The sequence below is a fragment of the Rhinolophus hipposideros genome, assembly GCF_964194185.1.
Source record: "Rhinolophus hipposideros genome assembly, chromosome: 6".
Taxonomy (NCBI): domain Eukaryota; kingdom Metazoa; phylum Chordata; class Mammalia; order Chiroptera; family Rhinolophidae; genus Rhinolophus; species Rhinolophus hipposideros.
The window spans coordinates 84,273,462-84,296,573 of NC_138052.1; the positions used below are offsets into that span (position 1 = coordinate 84,273,462).

General features: G+C 52.3%; 1 protein-coding gene across 12 annotated transcripts in view; it reads right to left on the minus strand.

The window, feature by feature from the left end:
- The window catches only part of TNS1 (tensin 1), a gene marked incomplete at its 5' end in the record, with an annotated part of 224,568 nt that overhangs the window by 165,949 nt on the left and 35,507 nt on the right, over positions 1–23,112 (minus strand). For all 12 annotated transcript variants that reach the window (XM_081051649.1, XM_081051645.1, XM_081051641.1 and 9 more), the window contains 2 exons: positions 4,041–4,078; positions 15,735–15,849. In XM_081051649.1, the coding sequence (XP_080907775.1) occupies positions 4,041–4,078; positions 15,735–15,849 (153 nt within the window). The remainder of the gene's footprint in view (positions 1–4,040; positions 4,079–15,734; positions 15,850–23,112) is intronic.

Below are 23,112 nucleotides of genomic sequence, written 5' to 3' on the forward strand. Positions count from 1 at the left end.
CAGTGAGGATGACCTGTGTAACCAATAGGATATTGTAGAAATAACAGCGTTTGTCTTCCAAGGCTAGTATATAAAAGAGATTGTGTCTTCCGCCTTGCTCCTTCTTGAATCAGCCGCTCTGAGGAAGCCAGCTGCCATGTCATGAGGACACTCAAGATGCCCTATGGAGTAGTCCATGTGGCAAGAAACTGAGACCTCCTGACAACAGCCAGCCCCAACTTGCTAGCCGCATGAATGACCCACTTTGGAAGCAGATCTTCTAGCCCCAGTCAGGCCTTCAGATGACCACAGCGCAGCCGACATCTTGACTGCTACTCCTTGAGAGACTCCAGGTCAGAATCCCCAGCTAAGGCCCTCCCAAATTTCTGACCCACAGAAACTGTATGAGATAATAAAAGTTTGCTGCTGCTTTAAGTTATTAAATTTGGGCGTACTTTGTTACATTATATTGCTACGTATAAATATTACAGCCCCTCTCTGGGCCATGGGTTTATGCTGCAAGAATAGTCTGGAAGGTGGGAAATAAAGGCATCCAGAACCAGCCACTTGCTGGAGGGGTGTCCAGAGTAGAATGAATTTTAAGAGGATAGGAATCAACCTCCGCAAGAAATCCCCAGTGTGTGGGAGAACTGTGAAATAAGAGACTAAGCAAAGCAGAAATCCTGGCACCTCCTTCCTAGAAATTTCTCACACACTTCATCTATCTCAGTACAGTAAATGGAACCACGTGCACCCAGTCACTCTGGCCAAGAACCGAGGAGTCATCCTTGAGCCCATTCTCTTTCTCACACCCAACATCCCATCCATCAGCCAGGCTCTGGGCTCTACCCCGGAATGCATCCCAGACCTGGCCCCTTCTCACAGCCTTTCCTGTAAGTGCCACGGACGAATCCACCAGCCTGTCTCACCTGGGCAACATCAGTGGCATGTTGGCCCATCTCCCGGTCCCTGCTCAGGGCCAGAGTGGCCTTCTCAGAGTGGAGATCAGATCGCGTCTTTCGTGCTCAAAAACCCTCCAGGGCTCACAACTCTCCAGCATGCGGCTCTCTTTCAAGCCTGGAAAGCTCCTATCACCTCAGGGCCTTTGCATTTGCTCTTTTCATCTCTCAGATCATCATGTAACATCAGTTGGGTCTCATCTTACACAATACTTCCTCTGAGAAGTTTTCCTAGGCCACCAGAGCCTAATCCCTCTCTAACCCACTGCTCTAACTCATTTCCTTACATGACTTATTTTCCTATTTGTTGCCTGTCTCCCTTAGTAGAATGTCAGCCCCATGAGGGCCAAGGCCTTGTCTGTCTTATGCAGCTAGAACAGTGTCTGGCACATGGGAAATGCTCAGTAAACATTTGTTTAATGAGGCCTGTCTGAAGGTAGGGGGATGGTTGAGGGGACCTCTAAGTTGACCTGGTTATAAAACCCAGAGGACAGAGCTCTGCTGTGTGCTCTGGGGCTCACACTGCCTTTCCCAGCAAGAGGAAAAGGCAGAGCAATAGTAAGAGTTGCTGTGGTTTATGGGGAGACTTGCCAGCTGGGTGGGGCTCACCCCACCAATGGGTCCCATTTCCTATAGAGGAAAATCTTATAGCAAGCCACATCTGTCCGCCCGGCCACTGTCCTGCCAGTCCACCTCTCCCCTCCTGGTTGGCCTTGGCTGGGTACAACATATTCCTGCAGCCTGGTGTATCCTGAGCCCCCAGCATATGCCAGAATTGCCAGCAGTCACACCCCCAGAAGTCACCTTTAGCACCCCTGTTTCCAGAGAGGAGGCAGCTATACAAACGCCACCTTCTGTCCCACCACTCGGTGTCTCTGGGTCCCCCATTGGCCCTACTCGACCCTTCACTGCCAGAACGTTCATCCCTTTATTCCTTCTAACTGTATCTGCTGCTGCAAGAAAGGAAGGTAAAGGGGAAGGGGCAGGTGAGGATCAAGAAATGTCTGCTGGAAAACATTGAACAGTTGTGTGACTTGGATGTGAAATAACCAGAGAAGGAAGTCTAGGGTCAAATTAGATGTAAATTGTGTTGTGGTATTTTACTTTACTGTAGAGCCCAGAGACCCAAGTTATTTTCTTTGTCTCTTGGGCACAATGGAAAACTCGGATTCTTATGTTTTGCTCTAGCACATTAATAAATAATGTTAAAATAACATAAAAAAAAAAGAAGAAATGTCTGCTGGTAGGCAAGGAGAGATAGTCAAAAGGAAGCACAAAGACCCAGGGACAGAAATAAGTGAGGAACTACACTGTGAGATCTTAGGAAAGTCATTCAATCTTTGGGTGCCTTGGCTTCCGTATTTGTAAAACAACAAGATTTTTCAGCCCATTTTATGCTCTGATGGAATTAAAAGAATAAAATCAGATAATGTGCTGAAGTGCTTTCTAAGGCCTGGGGCACTGTACAAATGTTCGTTGTTATTAAGAGAAACAGGTGCAGGAAGGAAGGTTGGAAGGGGGTGGACTGGAGAGAAGCAAGAACACTGCAAGGTTCTGGGGTGAAGGATGGAAAACGTCTGCTCTGGATGAAGAGAACAATGAGGGAGTTGGAGGGAAAAGCAGAGACTCATTCTCCACCTGGAGACAAAACGGCTGAGGGAGTCAGAAAAGTAGAAGACAACGCAAGGGGAGACGCTGTACAGATGTGCCCACTGTGACCCAGGCCCCTTCCACCTGCACTAGGAGAGCACTCTAACCTGGAGTTTACTGGTGGGGAGATGCCCCCAGCAAGGCTGTGTACTTTGCTGGAGCAAGGTCACCCAGCAGGAAATGGATTCCCTCGTAGACCTGCCTGCTCCATCAGCACCCTTCTCCGAGGTAACACTTGGCCCTCGGAACGACCAATTGCTATGTTTCTGAGTACCTACCATGTGTCAGGCACTTCCCATACATTACCCCAACTCATCCTCATAACAACCTTTTCTTATTCCCATATCCTTGAGGATGCGAGGGAGGCTCAGAGAGGTTACGTGACTTGCCCAAGGCCACCCAGCAAGTAGAGCATGAGATGCACCAGATCCAGGGGCTCAAGGGCTCAATGCTCCTTTCTGAAGCATCCTCCCTCCTCTTTGCATTCACTGAACTCCTTCCTGGAAAGACCAAGTGTTAACAGCAAAAGTAGGGGTGAGAGGGCAGGAGGGATAAAAGCAATAACAGGGACAGTGCAGAGATTGGCTGCATATGAAAGGTGAAAGCCAAGCATTTTCATCTCCAGAGAGTTAAGCCCATCTGACAGAATAATTTCCTTCCCAAATAATCCTTCATAATCCATCCCCCGCCCTTACTCCAAGAAGCCACCATCAGCTGATCCATCACTCCTCCGTCCTGGCCTGAAAAGACGCAGCATGGGTCCAGCCAGCCTGGCCAACAAGGACCCAACAATCCCTCTGGTCTTCTTGCCTCAGTTTGCCTCTCCCACCAAGACCAGCCAGGAAACACTGATGGGGAAACTGAGGACCAAAGTGGGACCTCGCCAATAAAGAGAGTAGGATGGCAGTTCAGGAGGTTCCCCGCGGAACGTGACCTTGACCTTGGAAACTTGAGCCCCTAATCCACATTTGCCCTCCTATCCCCTCTGTCTCCAGGTCCTGTGGCTGTGGCCCCATCCTGACTTTTTCTAAACTGCACAAATCGGGCCAACCAGGGCGCTGTGCGGCCCGCAGGATAACTGAACTGCATCCCCCTCCCCCTACTTACCCCCACCCCCTTTGAAAACTAGGGGAAATACCTTCAAAGGCCCCTCTCTCGGAGCTCGTCCCCGTCCCCGCCAGCCACCTCCAGAAGACACCGAGACTTTGAGCCATGCTCCCCAGCCCATCCCCCGTTGCTCCCGTACCCTGCCCCCCGGCCCTCGCCTTCACCTTGACCTGAGACCGATCTACGGCCGAAGCTTTGCATAAACAAAGAGAGGAGGAGGGGACGACCCGGGCACTGCCCCCGCCCCTCCGGCGCGCCCCCACACACACTCCAGTCCCAGGACCCCACGCCCGTCTCGTCCCCACGCCCCCCCCCCACGGGGCCAGCTGGCCCGCGGCCCCTTACCTTGGCCTGGCATTTCCGATGACAGGAGAAGCTGCAGACTGCAAGAGGGCGAGACACAGAAAGAAAGTTTAGCCGCGAGGTATGAAATGGAAACTCCGGCGAAATCTCCTCCCACCCCGCCCGCAATCGCGCGCTTGGGAGGGAAGGAGGGACGCAGAGAGGAGGGGGCGGAGGGGGCGGCTGCCGCAACTCCCCGGGGCCTGCGGGGCGGGAACGCCGGAGACTGCGGACCCCGGGCCGGGCATGCACTGAGCCCCCGTTGCCAGCGCCCCTCCAGCTGGCTGGGGGCAGTGGGAGGAGCAGGGGGAGCGAAGGGGACTGAGTCCCCACACTGGATCCTTGCCAGGGGCCGAGGTGGCCCGACCCAGGCCCCACTTCAGCCGCTCCGAGGAATAAGGGGGGCTTTCTCCCCTTACACGCACACCAGGCAGGCAGCTGGCACCTGGGAACCACCATCACACTCACTGTCCCCCAGAGGGAGATGCACAGACCCAATTCATAGTCCAGCAGAGACTCAAGCACACACACATACCCTTTTACACCCATACACACACACAGACACTCACTCATAACCACTTACACTCATACACTCAGCCGTATATGAACTCAGCCGTATATGAACTCAGCCATACACACAGCCTCTCGCATGCACACCCATGCCCAAGGAGAAACCTGTGACGGGGCACCAACACACACACAATTTCATGGGAGACCCTTAGAGTGCGGCCTGACACAGACATGTGGACAGATTTTCACAGACTCACAAACTTCACATGCATGGCTTGAAACACACACACACACACACATACCCACACACAGGACTTGCTACTCCCTCCCACTACCAGAAGCTGGAATCAAATTTCCTAAGGGGTTCCCACAGCCTGGAATGTCCTAGCCCTGCACGCCCCACCCTCAGGGCCCTCCACCTAAGGACTTGGTGGTCCCCTCCCACCAGGTCCCATAGATGGGGTGAGGGGTACGTGAGCTGATTTCCTGCACTGAGTAGGCCTTGTTGGCTCCCCAGGGCCTGCAGAGGCGTGTGGGTGGGGGGCACTGGGAAAAGGGGACACTCTAAGGCTTCTGGTTTGTGGGAATAGGGGTTGGGGAGAAGCTGGGAGGCATGCTGAGTGGAGTCTGGGATGTGACCTTGGCCACTAGCCCTAGCCTGGGACCTTGTTCTTCCAGAACCTAGGCCTGGCCCCAGCTCAGTCCTGTGACTCAGCTGGTGCTGAGCAAGGCTTTCCTGACCCCACCAGCCAGCCAGCCCAGCTCAGGGACTTCTCCACCCCTGGCCACTCCACCCCTAGTTACCAGGACATACCCACCCCTGGCCACCCAAGTCAAATCATGCCCATCTGGTGAGGCTCTCTGTTTCTCTCTCTCCCCCACCCCCACTACCCCAGGTGGCAGCTCCCCTCCAGAAGGTGTTTCCACTCTGACAGCGGCAGCCTCCCCAGCCCCACCCCCATGCCTTCTTTTCTGGCCTTGGAATGTGGAATTCAGAAAGCCTCAGGCCATGTGGCCTGAGCTTGGAAGGCCCTTCCAGCCAGACAGGTCCCCCACTAAGCCACTGCCTCCAGACAGAGGGACCATTCCCTTTCCTCTGCTAATCAAACCTCAGGCCTTGCAGAATAAGTCCTGGGCTCTCACTGTTCCCTAGCTTCTTGAAGAAGAAACCAAGGCTGTCTCTATCACCAGAGTGCACATTTTCCACCACAACTTTGGTTCCTACCGTTGTAGACTCCTTCAAGATCTCTCTCTCTCTCTCTCTCTCTCTCTCTCTCTCTCTCTCTCTCTCTCTCTCTCTCACACACACACACACACACACACACACACACACACACACACACCACAATACGGGTACACAGTAGAGGCTTAATAAATATTGGCTGAGTTGGACATGACTGAAGGTCTCTCCGGGAGTGTATGTGCACCCCCATTTAATCATGCCCACCACACTCTTTTTCGGAGCCACATCCTCCCCCAGCATCTTATATCCAACCACAACAGCATCCCTGTGTCTGCTCCGACCTCCCAACCCGTCTAGACACTAAAAGGACAATGGGAGCCAGGACTCCATCTCCCTCCAGCATCATACTTCATACTTCTGACAGTTCCCAATGCACTAAGCGTTTTCCTACGTCCAGGCACTTGCACTTGCTGTTCTGGATGCCTGGAAAGCTCTCCCTCCCCTCAGCTCTCCACTGTTCACTGAGTCAAATCTTTCTTCTACTTCCGGAATCCCCTGAAAGCCATCTCCTCAAAGAGGCTTTGCCTGACCATCCACATTACAGTAGGCTCCCCCATTATTCTTTCTCAGCAGCACCCTGATAATTTCCTTCTTATCTGAAGTCATCTGGGGTAATTCTTGCTCAAGTACGTATAGTATGTCTCCTCACACCAGACTCATGAGGGCAGGGAGCATGCCTGTCTTACTGAAACCATATCCCTAGTAGCTAGAACAGTGTCTGCTCCAGGCCCACAGCACCAAACAGCATCTTTGTGCAAATGAGATAAAGTCCCACCCTCTGGGCAGACCAGTTCCATGGACACACCGCTGAGAACAGTGTCTTTGTGGGACCAGCAAGAAAGTTTCTCCAGGTGGACTCAGGTACGTGGCTTGGTGAGAAAAGCACGGGCTGATTCCAGAGCTCTCTTGAGGAGGCACCTTTGGCAGTGAAGGGCCTGCATGACCACATAGGGCAGCCCTGCCTGTCACACAGTGGGCAGGCACTCAACAAATGCCCTTGAATGGAGAGCAGATGGAGACATCACTGGGCACTTGCAGGAGAATGAGGTGAGTGCTCCCCGCATGCTGGAATGCAGAGCTTGTCCTTGAAAGCTCTTCAGTGGGGAATGAAGGAAGACCTCCTTCAGCCCCCAGCCCAGAAGACAGAAGCTCAGCAAACTGAACTCAAGTGACAGACGCGGACAAGTCCAGGAGGATAGGTTTTTGCACCTAAAGAAGCACCTGCCCCCAGACCCCAGTATGCCCTCTTGCCCTGGCTCCCCCCCAGGGAGGGCGCCTTTACTACCTTAGTCACCTTTCTCAGGTCTTCTCCCACAGGACAGTATTTCCTACTCTTTAATGTGAGTCTTCCTGCTGTACTTTGGACCGTGGCCATGCCATTCTGCTGGCTTCTTTTTCCCCAGATCAGTGGCACATTCAAATGTGCTACAGAAAGGGAAATTGTAGCGGCCAGCCTCCAGGGTGGCCCTGGTATTTCTCACCTCCCGGTATGCACACCCTTCTGTAGTCCCCTCCCACGGTGAATCAGGCTGGTTTATGTACCCAGTCAGATATTGTAGAAATGATGGTGTGTGATTTCTGAGGCTAAGTCATCAAAGGCATTGTGGCTTCAGCCTTGGTCTCTTGGATCACTCCCTCTGGAAGAAGCCAGTTACCATGTCATGAGGACACTCGGGCAGCCCTACGGGGAGGGCCATGTGGTAAACAGCTGAGGCATCCTGCCACCAGCCAGCACCAACTCAGCTGGCACATGACAGAGCCCCCTGGATGTGGATGTCCGAGCTGCAGTCAGGACCTCAGATGACTGCAGCCCTGGCTGACATCTCGACTGCAACTTCATGAGGCACCCAGCGTCCAAACCCCCCCACCCCAAGTCACTCATGAATCCCTGACCCACAGAAACTAAGTGAAGTAATAATTTTGTATTTGCTTTAAACTGCTAAGTTTTGTGATAATTTGTGCAGCTACAGGTAACTAATACAAAACCAGGACACGGGATCCCTCAGAAAGCAAGAAGCCAAAAGGGAACTGAGACAGGAGCCCATCTCCCGGGCCCTTCCTTGCTCCCTGGGTACCTGCATGCTCCTCTCTGTAACTCCTTCTTTTCTTTCCTCATCCTACCAAACAATTAGTCATCCATCATGGCCCAGAAAGTAACTCCAATGACACTGTTGAATCTCAACCTTCCTCCCCAGCCTGCCACCACTGCACCGCTTCAGACCAAGTGTCCTTCCACCAGCCTTGGCCCCTTCAATCCACTGTCACAGACCATTCTCAAGGGCACACTGGTCACATCACCCCCTGCTTAGATAGCTCTGTCCAGCTCCTCAGCATACTTATAAGGCCCTGCATAGCCTGGTCTTGCCTCCACCTCCAGCTGCTGCCCCAAAGATATCTATTCTTACCACACCAAACTCCCCAAACAGACTTTGAGTCTGCAAGGAGCAGGTCTGGAGTGATGAACTCATAAACATCCTTCAAGACCCAATTCAAAATGCCCCTCTCTGAATAATCAGGCATTCCAAAATGGTCCCTCCCTTCTCTGTGCTCCCAGACTCTTCAGGTCACACCCCTTGGAAAGCTCTTGTCCCCTGAGAGGACTATGTAATCCTTTATGATATGTTCTCCCTCATATCCAACTGCTTCTCTAAGGTGGAAAGGGAGGTCCTATCCAACTTTGCAGCTTTGTATCCTGCCCCTTCCCCTAGCTCAGGGTCTGACATACAGGTGGGGCTCAATAAATGTGTAATAAATTCAAACTGGAATGATTCTCCCTAGCCTAAAACCCTCGGACCAGGGCTGACATTCCGGGACAACAGGACAACAGCGAGGGTGGATGAGCACCCCCCCATCCACCCCCCCACCTCCTCACCCCCCCACCCCCCCACCCCCTACCCCTCCCACCCCGTTCAGCTCCAGCCCTGCTGGGAGAGGGCAAATAGGGCCTGTGGTCAGTGCTTCCTGACAGCTTCAGTGCAAACACCACTTATGCTCAAGCCTGGTGAGGGGTTGGGGAAACTGAGTTAATTGATTCTTCATCCACTCACCCATGGGTCCTGCTCTCCATCTACCCACTAACCTACTGCGTGAAGGCCCGCACTCACAGCTCAGATGCTGGTCGCGCACTGGCTCTGTGATCCGGGGCAGGTTACTTAACCACTGTGAGGCTTCCCTCCCCGTCCCTACAATGGGGATCATAATAGCATCCACCTCACTGGGTTGTGGTAAGAATTAAACGAGTTAATATACACGGTTGGCTCCGAGTCTGCTGTCTATACTGGTTTGCTATTAGCTGCACATCTTTGTCATCTTTGTCTTGTTGTTATTTCACGGAAGAGCCCCCATCTCCTAGTCAGGAGACTCGGGTTCCAGGCCTGGCTGCTATCACGTAGCTGTGTGACATGAAGTAACTCACGCCCCCTCTCTGGGTCTCAGACTCCAGCTCAGCAAATAAGGCAGTCCACTGGCACCTTCGGGGTGGCAGGGCTTGCACCCGTGTCTTTATTAGCTGTCTCAATGTTGAAAACACAAAGACTTATGTTCTTAGTTGGGATGCCTTTCCAACTAAGAAAGAGCAGCTCCCTCCAGATCGCTGCGGTTCCCACCACGCTCTGCTGTCTCTCACTCATTTGCCTGCATTTCCCCTGAAGGCCCTTGCGTTTCTGACCCCTGGAATAGATGGTCTCCACACCCTCTTCCAGCTCTGAGGGCCTGTGCTAACCCCAGCCAGTCTCTCCATCAGTCACCACCTCCTTGTTCCTCCTTGCAACCAAGAAATGGGGAGAAACCCAGGTTCAACCCTGAAAACATCCAAAACGCTGTTGAGGAAACCCCAGCCCTTGGCTGACAGGGATGCCCACTGCACAAGGTACCACTGCTCATTGGGGGGAAGCAAAGGCAGGAATGTCCCAGCCTCCCCCTTCCTGGCGTCCCTTAGATGCCCGAGTCCTCCCAGACACACATCTCAGGATTAATCCCACGTGAGCAGACCATGGTTTCCCTCAGCTCCCAGGAAGGCAGTGGCCTCTTAAGCTGGTGACCCTGCAAAATAAAGCCCTCTTGGAGTGACCCTGTCAAACTAAGATCCCCACTTCCACCCACAGGTGTCCACACTGCCCCCACACAGGGGTGTCCAGCCCGTGGCCTGAGAGGAGCTGACAGCCGCATAGTGGGGAGGGGTGTATAGGTTACCTGCAGGTTGGAGAACTGCACCCCCACCGTCAGCCCTGGTCTGGCTCCTGCCTCACTAGGCTCCACATACTCAGTCCTGGAGTGGCTTCCTGCCTCTCGGGAACACAGGAAGCCAACATTGTTGAGATCTAAATGGCCTTTTCCTCCTGGCCTCGAGTCAGAAAATGAGCACAGAGCCTCTGCGTGCACCTGACCCCAGAGATAAAGGCCCACACGCCCAGCCAGCCTCAGCTCCTTCCCCAGCTGGCAGAGAGACTGGCCCAGCCATCCACCTGCCCACCTGCCCTCATCACCCTGCCCTGCCCTACTTATCTTCATAGCCTGGCCTGGAGGTGTGTGATGGTTTATATGGTGTCAATTTGGCTAGGCCATGGCACCCGAACATTTGTTCAACATTATTCTAGATGTTTCTGTGAAGGGTTTGTTTGTTTGCTTGTTTGTTTGTTTGTTTGTTTGTTTGGATGAGATTAACATTCAAATCAGTAGACACTAACTAAAGCCATTACCTTCCATAATGTGGGTGCGCCTCATCCAATCAGTTGATGTCCTGAACAGAACAAAGCAAGAAGGAATTCTGCCAGCAGCCTGTTTTTGAACTTGAACTGCAGCTCTTCCTAGGGGCTCCAGCCTGAAGGCCTACCCTGCAGATTTTGGATTTGCCAAACCTCCACAATCACATGAGCCAATTCCTTATAATAAATATCTATCCATCCATACATCTTGTTGGTTCTGTTTCTCTGGAGAACCCTGACTATTACAAGGTATCGCGGGGTGGTCAGGGGAGTGGGCATCGTGTGGCTTACAGTTGGAGCAAGAAGAAACCTTTAGATCACGCCGTCTGTAGTTTTCAAACTTTCGTGTTCATAGCCACGCAGATGGATTCTTGTGTGGAATCTCAGTGACATTGGTTAATATTTATTGAATGCTTGTTATGTGCCAGGTTCTGTTCTGAGCACTTTATTCTATTATCTCATTTAATCTCCACAGTAACCTGAGAAGGAGGTTTGCTGTATGTCCCACTTTAAAAGTGAAGGAACCAAGGCTCAGAGAAGTGATGCAATCTACCTAAGTTCCCACAGTTAGGGGCAGAGCTGATTTGAATCCAGGACATCTGAGCCACACCATCATGCCTCTTCACATATTTAACTCCTAAAACCAGAACTGCTTTGATTGAAGGGGCAGGGGTTCAAGGTCCCAGCCCCTTAAGTCTTCCTTTGGATTTCCCCCTTTCTCCTGCCTTCTTAGGCCCCTAAATCACCTCCAAAGAACCTTACTACTCCTTTGGAACATGCTTTAGGACCTCTGATCTCGTCCAACCCCTCCTTTAGAGAAATGTGGAAGCCTAGCCCAGAGAGGCTATGTCTCGCCCAAGATCACCCAGTAAGGCAAGACTAGAACCCTGGGTCTTCCTACCTTACGCGGCTTTTGTGAGGACTCCAAGGAGGTCCTCAGACACGAGGGAGAAGCTGGGCTCCCCAGGTAAGTAGCACAGAAGAAAGAGCTCCTGAAATAAGGCTTCTCCAAATCTAATTAGTAAGGGCTTCTGGGTAGGTTTGTCCCATAAAAGGCTAGATTGTCTTCCCAGGTGCATCCCACCCTAGGGAAACTACAAGTGATTGTTCCCACCTTCCAGGCTGACCAGAGGCATCGAGAAGGGAAATAGTCTAAGTCTGGGCTCCAGTCCTGGCCCAGATGTCAGCCCTTGGGCTCTTGAGCTGGCATTCTGGTCTCTTCCCTTGGGTTTCAGCCTAGCGGGAGACTAGGGTCCTTGGGCAAGGCACTAGACTCCTTACAGCAATGCCCCAGGGACACGTGGGAAACACTGAGGAATTCCTACACATCCCTCAAAACCCAACCTCCCTGTGCCTTCCCTCTGAAGCCTGACAGGAAAACACCTGCTACGTCAGAGACAGCTGTTCACACACATGTCTGTATCAGGTTTGCCACCGTGTTCTGTGATTGTCTGGTGGCATGTCTGTCCTCCCAGGTCAGGGGCTGGCTCTGGGCCCCAGTGCCCGGCACAGCATCCACCCACAGGGAGCTCAGTTCATGGCTATCAGATGGATGCTCGCGTGAATACAGGAGATGCAGTGACCGCCTACGTTGGGAGAGATCTCTAACCTTTACAGACTCCAACAAGGAAATTTTCCAGGCCCTCCCACTCTATGGGCCTCCGTGAGCAGCCCCGATCCAGTCCCTTATCCAGAGATGAGGAAACTGAGGCCCGAGAGGTGAAGTGATCTGTCTGAGGTCACGCAGCCTGTCAGCGGCAAGACCGAAACAGAGGCTGGGCCACTGACAGAGGCCCGAGGCGTCTCCTCTCATCCATCGCTGTCTCCCTCACAGGAAGCCTTAGCCCCTAACACAAGCACTCATTTACAGTCGCACAGAGAACCTCCGTGTTCCTCACAATAAGCCCCTGTGAGGCGTAGGACAGGGTTTGTTATTAACCCCATGGTACAGCGGAGGAAGCAGGCTCCGTGAGGTGGAGGACCGGCCGTGGTCTCACGGTGACCTCTCCTCTGTATGTGTCACACGTATGCCCACGTATCCCGCCACCTCAGCTCGTGTCTGCTTTGTTTCTCTTGGAGTCCTCAGAACCAGGACTAGTCCTTAGGTTCTTTGACTCCCTTTCCTGCCCCCATCTCCCACCCACCCCCCTTCAGCCATATTACATTAAACAGTGAAATGCAGGAGGGCGGGGAATGGAAGAACCATGGAAGCTATAGAGCAGGGCAGCCAGAGGCGATGGGACAAATGCCTAAGTTTTAGATCTACCCTGTTTCCCCAAAAATAAGACCTACTGTACAATCAGTTCCAATACATCTTTTGGAGCAAAAATTAATATAAGATCCAGTATGATGTGATATGATATGATATGATATGACATGAGACTGGGTCTTATATTATTTTTTGCTCCAAAAGATGCATTAGAGCTGATTGTCTGGCTAGGTCTTATTTGGGGGGAAACACGGTAGGAAAGTGTCTACACTGCCCCCAGTCTGCAGCAGAAGTTCCCTCAGCATTGCATCCCGTGGAGATTGAATTCAGAGGCTTGATGTTCCATACACACCACACCACCCATCACCTCCAACCACTAGTCCAGAGAGTTACTGGGTTGTAACCCAAGACTTGAGGACTGGAAGGAGAACCAGTGAAAACAGCAAACTCTTTGGGTTGAGCTTGGTGAATAAAACGTGGCCTGGATTTTAGTCCACAATTGCCCCCTCAGCCAGGGAACAACCCGTACAACCAAACCTGCATCTCTGGATGGATGGATGGATGGATGGATGGATGGATGGATGGATGGATGGATAAGCGGGGCTATCCATCACATACCATGACAATTTCCTGGTTCCTGGCTCTGTGTTTTCCTGGCCAAACACAGAGTTGGCCCACACCTACATCTCCCACAGTAAGCCCAGTGACCCCAACCCTTCCCACAGGCTTGGTGACTCCAACCCTCTTACTAAGGGACTGTGAAACTATGGGCCTCCCTCTCTTGCTGGGCTGGCGCTTGGTCCTTCCATGGCCCAGTCCTGACACCTGGTGGTGCCTCTGGAGAGTGGCCCTGGCTTTCTTCCCTCTTCTCACTAACACCCAGAACTGCCAAACCCGCCTGGCAGCTCACTGGCCACCTGCCCTCCACTCTGGTTCACACCAGCAGAGCCAGGCTCTGAACCAGGTAAAACTGGGGTCATCCTTGCTCACCTTGGGAGCCGTCCATTCACATGGGGTCAAATCCCCTCCTCAACCCAGGCCCTCAAGCCTCGTCAACTAGGGAGCATAGGACCACAGACTACCTCTGAATGTAAGGCCAGAGATGTGCCCAAGGTCACACAGTTAGTGTACTGGGACTTCCTTCTACCCCACCCCTTGCTGCCTCCTCTGAGAGCAGCGATGGGGGTCACTGAGGTGAAGGGAAGTGACACTAGGGAAGGAAGGAAGGAACTGGGGGGAGGGTCAGGGGCTAACTTAAGCAGATTCTCTGGGCAGGGTGGGGTGGGGTGTGGCAATGCAAGCAAAATGCAAAGGCCTCAGCAATTCCTTCCTGACTTCTCCTACCCTAAATCACCACTGACCCAGCCAGACCTGTTAGGAGGAGGGTGACACCATGCGGCTGATTTCTGTATTGCAAAAGTTCCTGTCGGCCTCCTAAACTCAGCCCTTCAGTTAGGAAACGTAACCTTCTCCCTGCGCTTTGCTATAGCAGGCTTTGCCTGGAATAGCCTCCACACGCACATTCCATCCACCCATCCACCCTCCAACATCCAGCTGAAATGCCTCATCTAGAAGCCTTCCCTCCCGGAGAGAACACATACCCTGAAAACCCCACTGCAACCCAGCCAGCTGTGTGCCTTGGCAAGAGACTTACCTACTCTGAGCCTCAGTTTTCTCCTCTGGATGGAAAAACAGGATGACCCCAGCCCTCCTGGATGCCAGGAGCATTACATGAAATCATGCATGCAAACGCTCTAATATTAAGTGCTTTATAAGTGTTCACTAGGCTGTGCTGCCCAGCTTCCCAGCCCACCTGGGACTCTGGCACAGAGCGAAGGAAGAAGGGGAGAGTCCAGGTGGAATAAAGGCTCCAGGGCAGGAAGGAGCCCAGCCCCTTTGGCATACCTGACATAATTGGCATTTCGGGAGCTGTACAAGGTGCAGCTGGTTTGAGTATGGGGTTGAGGGGATAGACCAGAGAACTGGCAAGGGGTGGGTCCCACCAGGCCTTGCAGCCACGGGAAGGGGTCTCTGTTTTGTCTACCAGTATTGGGGGCTCCCAAGTAACTGTTTTGTCTACTCAGTTACTGGGGAACTGACATAACTAGATCTTCATTGAGTCCTGCTGGAAGCGGGCATAGAGCGTGGGTTGGTGAGGGTGGGTCAGGAAACAAGAGGCAGAGGGGCTGCAGTCAGTCGTCCAGGTGACAGATGTGGCAGCCTGAATTGGCTGCAGAGAAGTTCAGTGACTCAAGTTGTATGGGGAACCCTCGCCATTGATGGGAGGTAGGGATGAAGGAGAGGGAGACATGTGATGTGGCAAATGGGTGGGTAATAGTGTCAGCCACTGAGACGGGGTGCAGGGACCTCCTGCTGATCTCACCGTGTGATCTGGGACAACACACTGACTTCTCTGGCAGCCAAACCCCAGGCCGTTCCAGGAGCATGAGAACAGTGACTGAAAAAGCCCAGCAGCCAACAGGCCCTCCCCAAGTCTGACTTGAGGCCTCTTAAACTCACCCTGCCATTGGAGGAGGGCTGTGGCATGCATCTTTGCAGGACTGCCCCTGTCAGGCACATGCCACCCACACACCTTCCACACACCATTCACGTGCCAACCACATGACCTCCATGTGTCATCCACAGGCCCTCCACATGCTACTCACATGCCTTCACATGCCATCACAGACTATCCTTCCACCTTCCACATGCCACTCGCAGGCCAGCTGTATGATATCCACATCTCTGCTTCATGCCATCTGCGTCCTGCACACGCAGGCCACATGGCATCTCCACGTCAGCCCTCACTTGCCATGTGCCCCCCACACACACACGCACGCACACACGCACACACACACACACCAGGCTTGCCATCCGCTGTGCCCCGCACCCCCTCTCAGATGAGAACCGAGCACCAGGTCAGGACCCCGAGAAGGACATGGGCAGAGCTGAGTCCCACCCTGACCTGGCCCCAGGCTATCTCATTCCCATGAAGACGTGCTCCCCACCCCCTGGCGCAACCAGCTGCTCACCTTTGCAGGTGCAACCCTCCCGGGTAATGACCTGCCGGCAGATGCCACAGGGCTTCACCTTCTTGAAGGTCTTCACCTTAAAGTGGTGAGTCTTGGGGGTCTCCAGGTCCTCGGGCTGCAGAACAAGAGGCACAGTGATCAGGCCTGGGCAGAAGGCTGGGGTCGCAGGAAAGGAGTTGGGGGTTCCGGGGGAGACATAGGCAAGGACTAGGGAAGAGCAGAGGGGAGAGCCCCTTCAGGTGTGAAAGGTCCGAGCCCGTTTCTGGGAGGAGGTGCCCAGGGAAAGAGAAAGTTCTGGGTGCAACCCAGACTTCCAGCCTTAGGTGCGGTCAGCATACTGGGGCCTCTCCATGTTTTCTTAATCATTTTTTTCTTTTTATTTATTTTATTAGCAAAAGGTACTCACTTTAAGTGTATTGTTCGATACAATTTTACACACACATGCCCCATGTCACCACACCCCAGAAGACTCCCTCAGGGACGTCCCAGTCAATTTTCCCTAGGTAAATACTACTGCGACTTCCATCACCAAAGATTCCTTTAGCCAGAGTTTTAAACTTCATATGACTGGAACTGTACCGTACGTACTCGTGCCTGGCTTCTTTCACTCAGCACTATTCTGTGAGATTCATCCATGTGGCCACACAGAGCAGTAGCTCCTTCCTCCACTGCTGGGTGGTATTCCATCGACGGTTGATAGTCCTTAACATTTTACCCATGTTCCCAGAATGCCATGTCTCTCAGTTCTCTCTCTCACCCTCACTACACACCCTGCACCAGCCCAGAAGGCTTCTTCCATCTTCATTTTTATTTTCTGTTCTTTGCATTAGGAAAATATGGATATGTTAAGTATCCTTTTTAAAACTACACCACCACAGGGGCCGGCGCAGTGGTTCAGGCGGTTGGAGCTCCGTGCTCCTAACTCCAAAGGCTGCCGGTTTGATTCCCACATGAGCCAGTGGGCTCTCAACCACAAGGCTGCCAGTTCAATTCCTCGAGTCCCGCAAGGGATGGTGGGCTCTGCCCCCTGCAACTAAGATTGAACACGGCACCTTGAGCTGAGCTGCTACTGAGCTCCCGATGGCTCAGTTGGTTGGAGCGTGTCCTCTCAACCACAAGGTGCCGGTTCGACTCCCACAAGGGATGGTGGGCTGCACCCCCTACAACTATCAATGGCAACTGGACCTGTAGCTGAGCTGCGCCCTCCACAACTAAGACTGAAAGGACAACTTGACTTGGAAAAAAGGCCTGGAAGTACACACTGTTCCCCAATAAAGTCCTGTTCACCTTCCCCAATAAAAAAAATCTTAAAAACAAAACAAAACAAAAAACTACACCAGCACACACATGAGATGAGAGGCAGTCTAGCAGCCCAAGCCTTCTCTGTGTCTGACCTCCTGCGGTGAGCTCCTAGGCCAGTCACCACCCCACCACTACCACGGGCCTCGGGCCTCAGTTTCTCCCTTCGGACATCTCGAGGAGGGACACCACACCCCTTGAGCTCTAATAGTCTGTCCTTTGTCACCACGTATGGGAACACACTCTAGGCACAAAGCCCTGTACCCATGCTACTTCAGATCACTCTCCTCCCACCTGCAGCCCCCAGCCCGCCTGGGGGAGCTCCCCTATTCAGAGGACTTCCCAGATAAGTCATCCCCTTGCCTGCAGGCACTATTCCTTTCCAAGGCGCCTCACCCTGGTGTCTAATCTGATTCATTCCCCTGCTGCAGCAGCAGGGGCCAGCAGAATACAGAACTGGCAGCTCCCTCTTTCCCCTTCTCCCAGACACAGAGTTTTCTGACGCTGTCCGTACACACAAGGACACACACAGAGACAAGATCTCGCAGACCTGCAGTTCTGGGGAGAGGGCTCTTCCCTTCCAAGTCCCCTTACTGCACCCTGCTTTAGAACCTCCCAGCTCTGGGGCAGGGGCGGGGGCGTGGGCAGGAGGGTAGACTGGTGTGTTCAGAGCAGGAAAAGTAACAGTGTCCCACAAACCCAGCATGTCCGGGACTCCTATCTGAAGACACTATATTTGTGAGTCCTGGAAAAAAAAGAGACTGAGCCATGAGAGACACAGAGAAAAAAAAAATACAGACAAAATGAGAGAAAGAGAAAGCCAGAGAGACAAAGAGGCAAAGAAATAGAGAGAGGCTGAGCCGGGAGGGGAAGGGATCAGGGGTGGGGGGGGAAGAGAGGGGAGAGAGGAAAGACAGAGACAAACGAGCATGAACAGAGACAGAGAGACAGATGGAGAGAGTAGGCAGAGAAAGACAGAGAAAAGCCAAGCCACAGAAAGTCAGACAGAGAGGGGGGAAAGACCAAGATAAAGGCAGAAACAAAGAAAGACAGAGGCCAACAAGCTTACACAGAGAATGTGGGAGATTAGATAGAAATACACAGAGACTATAAAGGGAACCCGAGAATCAAAGGGGGACAGACAGACAAAAGGACACAGGAGCCAGCTTGATGGGGCCCCCAAAGGCTCAATCTGGGAAGATCTGAGCATCAAAACACATAATGACAGGAATGGCTTAAATGAGCCCATTCTGATACGTGAAATAAGTGAATAAACTGAAATCTGAGGAACAGAATATTTACAAGTCTCCAAGCACCTCCCCACATCATACTTGTAAATCACCAAGGGGAAAAAAGTAATTTTTCCTGGCAGACTCCACTTTAATCAGGTAGCCAAAGTTAACCAGTAATGGGACGAACGGAAATCGTGGGCCATGGAAGGGATACACTAAAAACAGAATATCACTTCTGCGACATTTGTGCCAGAGAGACACAAGCTGAATTTAAGCATGAGGGAACATCAGACCAACCCAAATTGAAGGACAACCTACCAATTAAATGGCTTGGAATCTTCAAAAGTGACAAGGTCACACGAGAGTCAAGGAAAGATGGAGGAGATTTCCAGACTAAAGGAGACTGAAGAGACATGACAGCCAAATGCAGTGGCTGATTCTGAACTGAATTCTTTCCATGCCCACGCAGGACATCGTTGGCCATAAGGACGTAACTGGCCACATTTCAATGGGGAAAGAGGATAAGATGGTAGTCACGTATCAGTGTCAATTTCCTGACTTGGATGGCTGTGTTGGGTTAGGTAGGAGAAAGCCCTTGTAGGACAATCAGGAAAGTATTTAGGAGTGGTGGGCATCATGTCAGCAAGTTACTCTCAGATAGCTCAGTGATAAAAAGTTATTGGCACTGTATTTGCAACTTTTCTGAAGTTTGATATTGTCTCAAAATTCAAAGAGACAGGCAGACAGATAGAGATAGTGGGGAGGCAGGAGGGAGCCGAGACAAAGCAGAGGTGGAAGAGAGAGCAGAGGGTGATGGAATCGGGAATGGGTGCCAGGAACCCAGCAGTGCCCCCTTGGTGGCTAGGCCAGGAAGCAGGGCCTGGGTTGTGATATTCCAGACAGCTGGGTTTTAGCAGCAGTGCTTCCAGCTTACTCTGGGGGTGACATGAGGATGGGGTTAGGCCACTGCCCAGCTCTGGACCTCACTCAGTGTCCCCATGCCACAACAAGGGGCAGGTCCCTTCCATTCTGAGGTCTCACCCTGCTGGTGATCCCATCTCAGCCCTCGGCTGGCAGCCTTCCGGATAATCTCGGTCACATATATTCCAGGAAGGGGGCCCAGCCCAATGTCAAACTGCAGCAGCCCTGGCCTTGAGTGGGAGGAGGTGCCAGGAGGGGACTTGGGGTTCAGTTTAAGGCCTGGCTAGAGAAGCAGGCAGGAAGCCCTACAGCCCATTCGTTTCAGTCCTGCTCTGGAACACCCAAGCCTGCTTCTCCCTCTAAGTCAGGCAGAACTCCCTATTCCAGCTTACACCCCAGACTTCTCTGTCTATACCCCAAAGCCAGCCCTTCCCCCAAAGCCTCCTCCCCAAAGCATATTTGGGGCAGTGGGATCTCACGAAAGGTCTTGGCTGCCCAGTGAACAGATGGGGAACAGGCGGAGCCTTCCAGACTGACAAGCAAACACCCAAGCTTTTCCCCTCAGCCCTGGGTTGCCTGCCCATAAAATCTGAGCTTATAAAATCTCTCCTTGCATGGGCTTGGAGAACAGAAACAGGGTTTAAGCTACATTCTCTGGCCTCGTTCACAGCCTCTCTAAGCACTGGGATGGGAATCTAGAGACCTACCGTGCTTCCCTGAAAATAAGACCTAGCCAGACCATCAGCTCTAATGCATCTTTTGGAGAAAAATTAATATAAGACCTGGTCTTATTTTACTACAAGACTGGGTCAATATAATATAATATAATATAATATAATATAATATAATATAATACTAGATCTTATATTAATTTTTGCTCCAAAAGACGCATTAGAGCTGATCGTCCGGCTAGGTCTTATTTTCTGGGAAACATGGTAGTTTCTAGGCTGGCATCATTGAGAACATCAGTGACCTTCTCTGGGCCTCACAGTCCCCAAATGAAAAACGAGGGGTTTGGGCAACACAGTCTGAATGCAGACAGAGCAGGGAAAACAGGGGGCCAGTTTGAGATGGAGGAATTGGGGCAGCTAGGGGTGGGACATGCTGATGGTTACAGAGAGCATGATGCCCAATGAGACATCACCTCTCCAAGAGAGGCTAGGGAACACTGGTGGCCGTGAGGGGACCAGATCAGCCAACCCCAGGCAAGTGGCCCCAGGCTGTGACCTTGACCTTGCTGGCGTTGATTTCCCTGGCTATAGAAGGGGGTATTTGGTGATCTTGTTGAGTCGCCCACAAATGTCTGAAGGGCTCCAGGATAATGGAGGAGAGTCTAAGCTGGGTGAGCCTCTTATCTTCGAACATCGAAGGAGCTATCATTGTAAGCAGAGACTGGACATAATCTATGAAGTTATTGGAGGCAAAACAAAGCCCAACGCGCAGAAGCTACAAGGACGCATGATTAGACTCAGGGGGAAAAAGAACTTCCCGACAATCATATGTTAAAATCAGGACGAAGAAGGAAAACAGGGGTCTGGTACCTACTCTGCCCTCGCCCACAGCTACTCTCCAGGTACAGGTGGAGGGTATGAATGAGCCCAGAAAGTGCAAAGTTGCATTCAAGGGTAATGGCTTGTTATGACAATGACTATCGTTTTCCTAACAAGTGGCAGATAGCTTCACAAAGCACTCCCCAGCTCCTTCCTCGCTGTATTGGCTCCTAACGGACCTGGGGGAACTGAGAGACAGAAGAGGCACTGCCACAGCCAGAGCGGCTGGGTCTCTCCAGTGCCCATCTCCCTCCAGAGCTAGAGCCCAGACCAGGGAAGTGGTCCCAGCTCAGAAGTCATCCTTCCCCACCCTCCAAGCCCAGAGCCCTGGCCCTGTGACAAGCCCACTCAGCATCAGAGGGCTTTCCTGGCCCTCAGGGGGATCCTCTCCCTCCCAGCCTCCACTCAGCCAAGCCTGCCTGCCAGATGCATGTCCCAGCCAGAGGGGTGTGGCACATCTGGCTTAAACAGCCTTGGCGGGAGTCCTTGGCCCTAGGATGGAGAAGGCTGTTTGTTGGTTCCTCCCTGCCCCATGGGGCCGCACAGTTCGGTGGGGTTGGAGGAGGGGTTGGTGATGGAGGGGATGATAACCCGAGGGGTTCTTTAGCTCATGAGAAGTTCCTCCTCCCCCAAGGAACTTCCCGAGCCCTGCCCTAACTAGGCCCCCTGTGCCAATACCACCAGCCCTGGATGACGTGGCAAGAGGACAGGAGACTGTGAGTTAGTGAGCCTTGGGAAAGAGAGTCACCAAAACACAGGCCTAGGACAGACGTGGAGTGCCAGCTCCACCCTCTCCCTGCCTCCTGGCCCTCCACCCTCTGGGTCTCCTTGCCTTGGGTTGAGACACCAGGACCTGGTTGGTATCAGCCATCATTTCTATGGGAAAGACTTGGCCTTCCAAAGGAGCTGCAGCCTGGCCTCTAGGAGTCCCTGGGGCACCTCAAAAGCAAGCTTCTCCCAGCCCCACCTGACCTTCACATACACACCAAAGTTCCTTACCCCCCCACACACAATCCCCTAGCCAGCTAATATCCTGACCATGTTCTTAGTCACCCCGGGTGGAAAACTCTGAATCACTCTCAACTCCTCCCTGCCCTCCACCCTCCAAGCCAACCAGTTGCCAGACTCTGAATTTTGCTTCCTAAACATTCTCTCAGCCCTCTTGTGCCTTTTGATTCCATTGCCTATTGGAGGCCTTGTCACTTCTGCCTATAGCTGTTGCAACAGACTCCAGGGTCCCCCCAACACTGGCCCCTCCTCCCCACACAGCCTCTAAGGAGCACAACTCTACGGGGTCACTGACACCCTTACTCACCCCAAAATGTTCCCATGCCTTCCAAGATAAAACCTGCATTCCCTGAAGCCAGCAAGGAAAGCAGCCTTGGTCCATACCCAGCCCACCCTGCCATCTCAATCCCCATGTCCCACTCCCCAGCTCCCTGCCCTTCACCCACCTCTGAGCGTCTGCTCTGCTGTTCCCTAATCCCAGAATGCCCTTCTTCCCCTCTCAGCTTGTCAAGCTTCTAGTCGTTCTTGAAGGCCTCATTCAAACTTTATCCCTTCAGGAAGATCTTTCCAGCTACACTACCACCACCACCACCACCTCTGTCAGAATCAGCCTCCCCACCACTGCCTTCTTGTTTTGTTGTGATAAGTTAAAAGCTCTGGAAAAGATGAACTCTCATATGCCCTTTGCCTCATTCACCAGTTGTTAACGTTTTGCCACTTTTACCTGCTCTCTCTTTCCGTCTCATTCCCTGCCTAACCTCAGTATTAGCCTCACACTCAGGAAATTCACTGTTATCTGACATTCAGTTCATATTCTAATTTCCCTCTTTTGTCCCAATAGCATCCATTATACCTGGGTCTTTGTTTTGGTTTTTATTTTGGACTCCAGATCCATTCAAGATCCTGCATTACATTTAGTTGGTGGGTTTCTTTCACCTGTTTTAATCCAGACAGAGCACTCTACCTTTTGATTTCTTTTAGGACATGGATGTTTTTGAATAGTCAAGGCTGTTTTGCAGAATGTTCCTCGGTTTGGAGGGTGGTTTCCTCATGATTCAGGCTAAGAGCCCCCAGGTATCCCTGCCTTTCCTCACTTGTGCCTTCTTGGTGCCCTGTCACAGCACTCTGACTTGTCCCTGTTCCCCGACTTAGCTAAGTGACTCTGGGCAAGTTGCTAAAAAAATACCCTGTCTGCCTCACTTTACTGATCTATTAAATGGGCTAATAATAGTAACCCTCATAGGGTGTTGTGAGGATCAAAGAGATGATGCCTAAAAAGCAGTTGGAACAGCGCCTGACACACAGCAAATGCTCCCTAGCTGCAGCCTGTGTTTCGTGGGATCATTCATTCCTTGCCCAGCAGGCGGC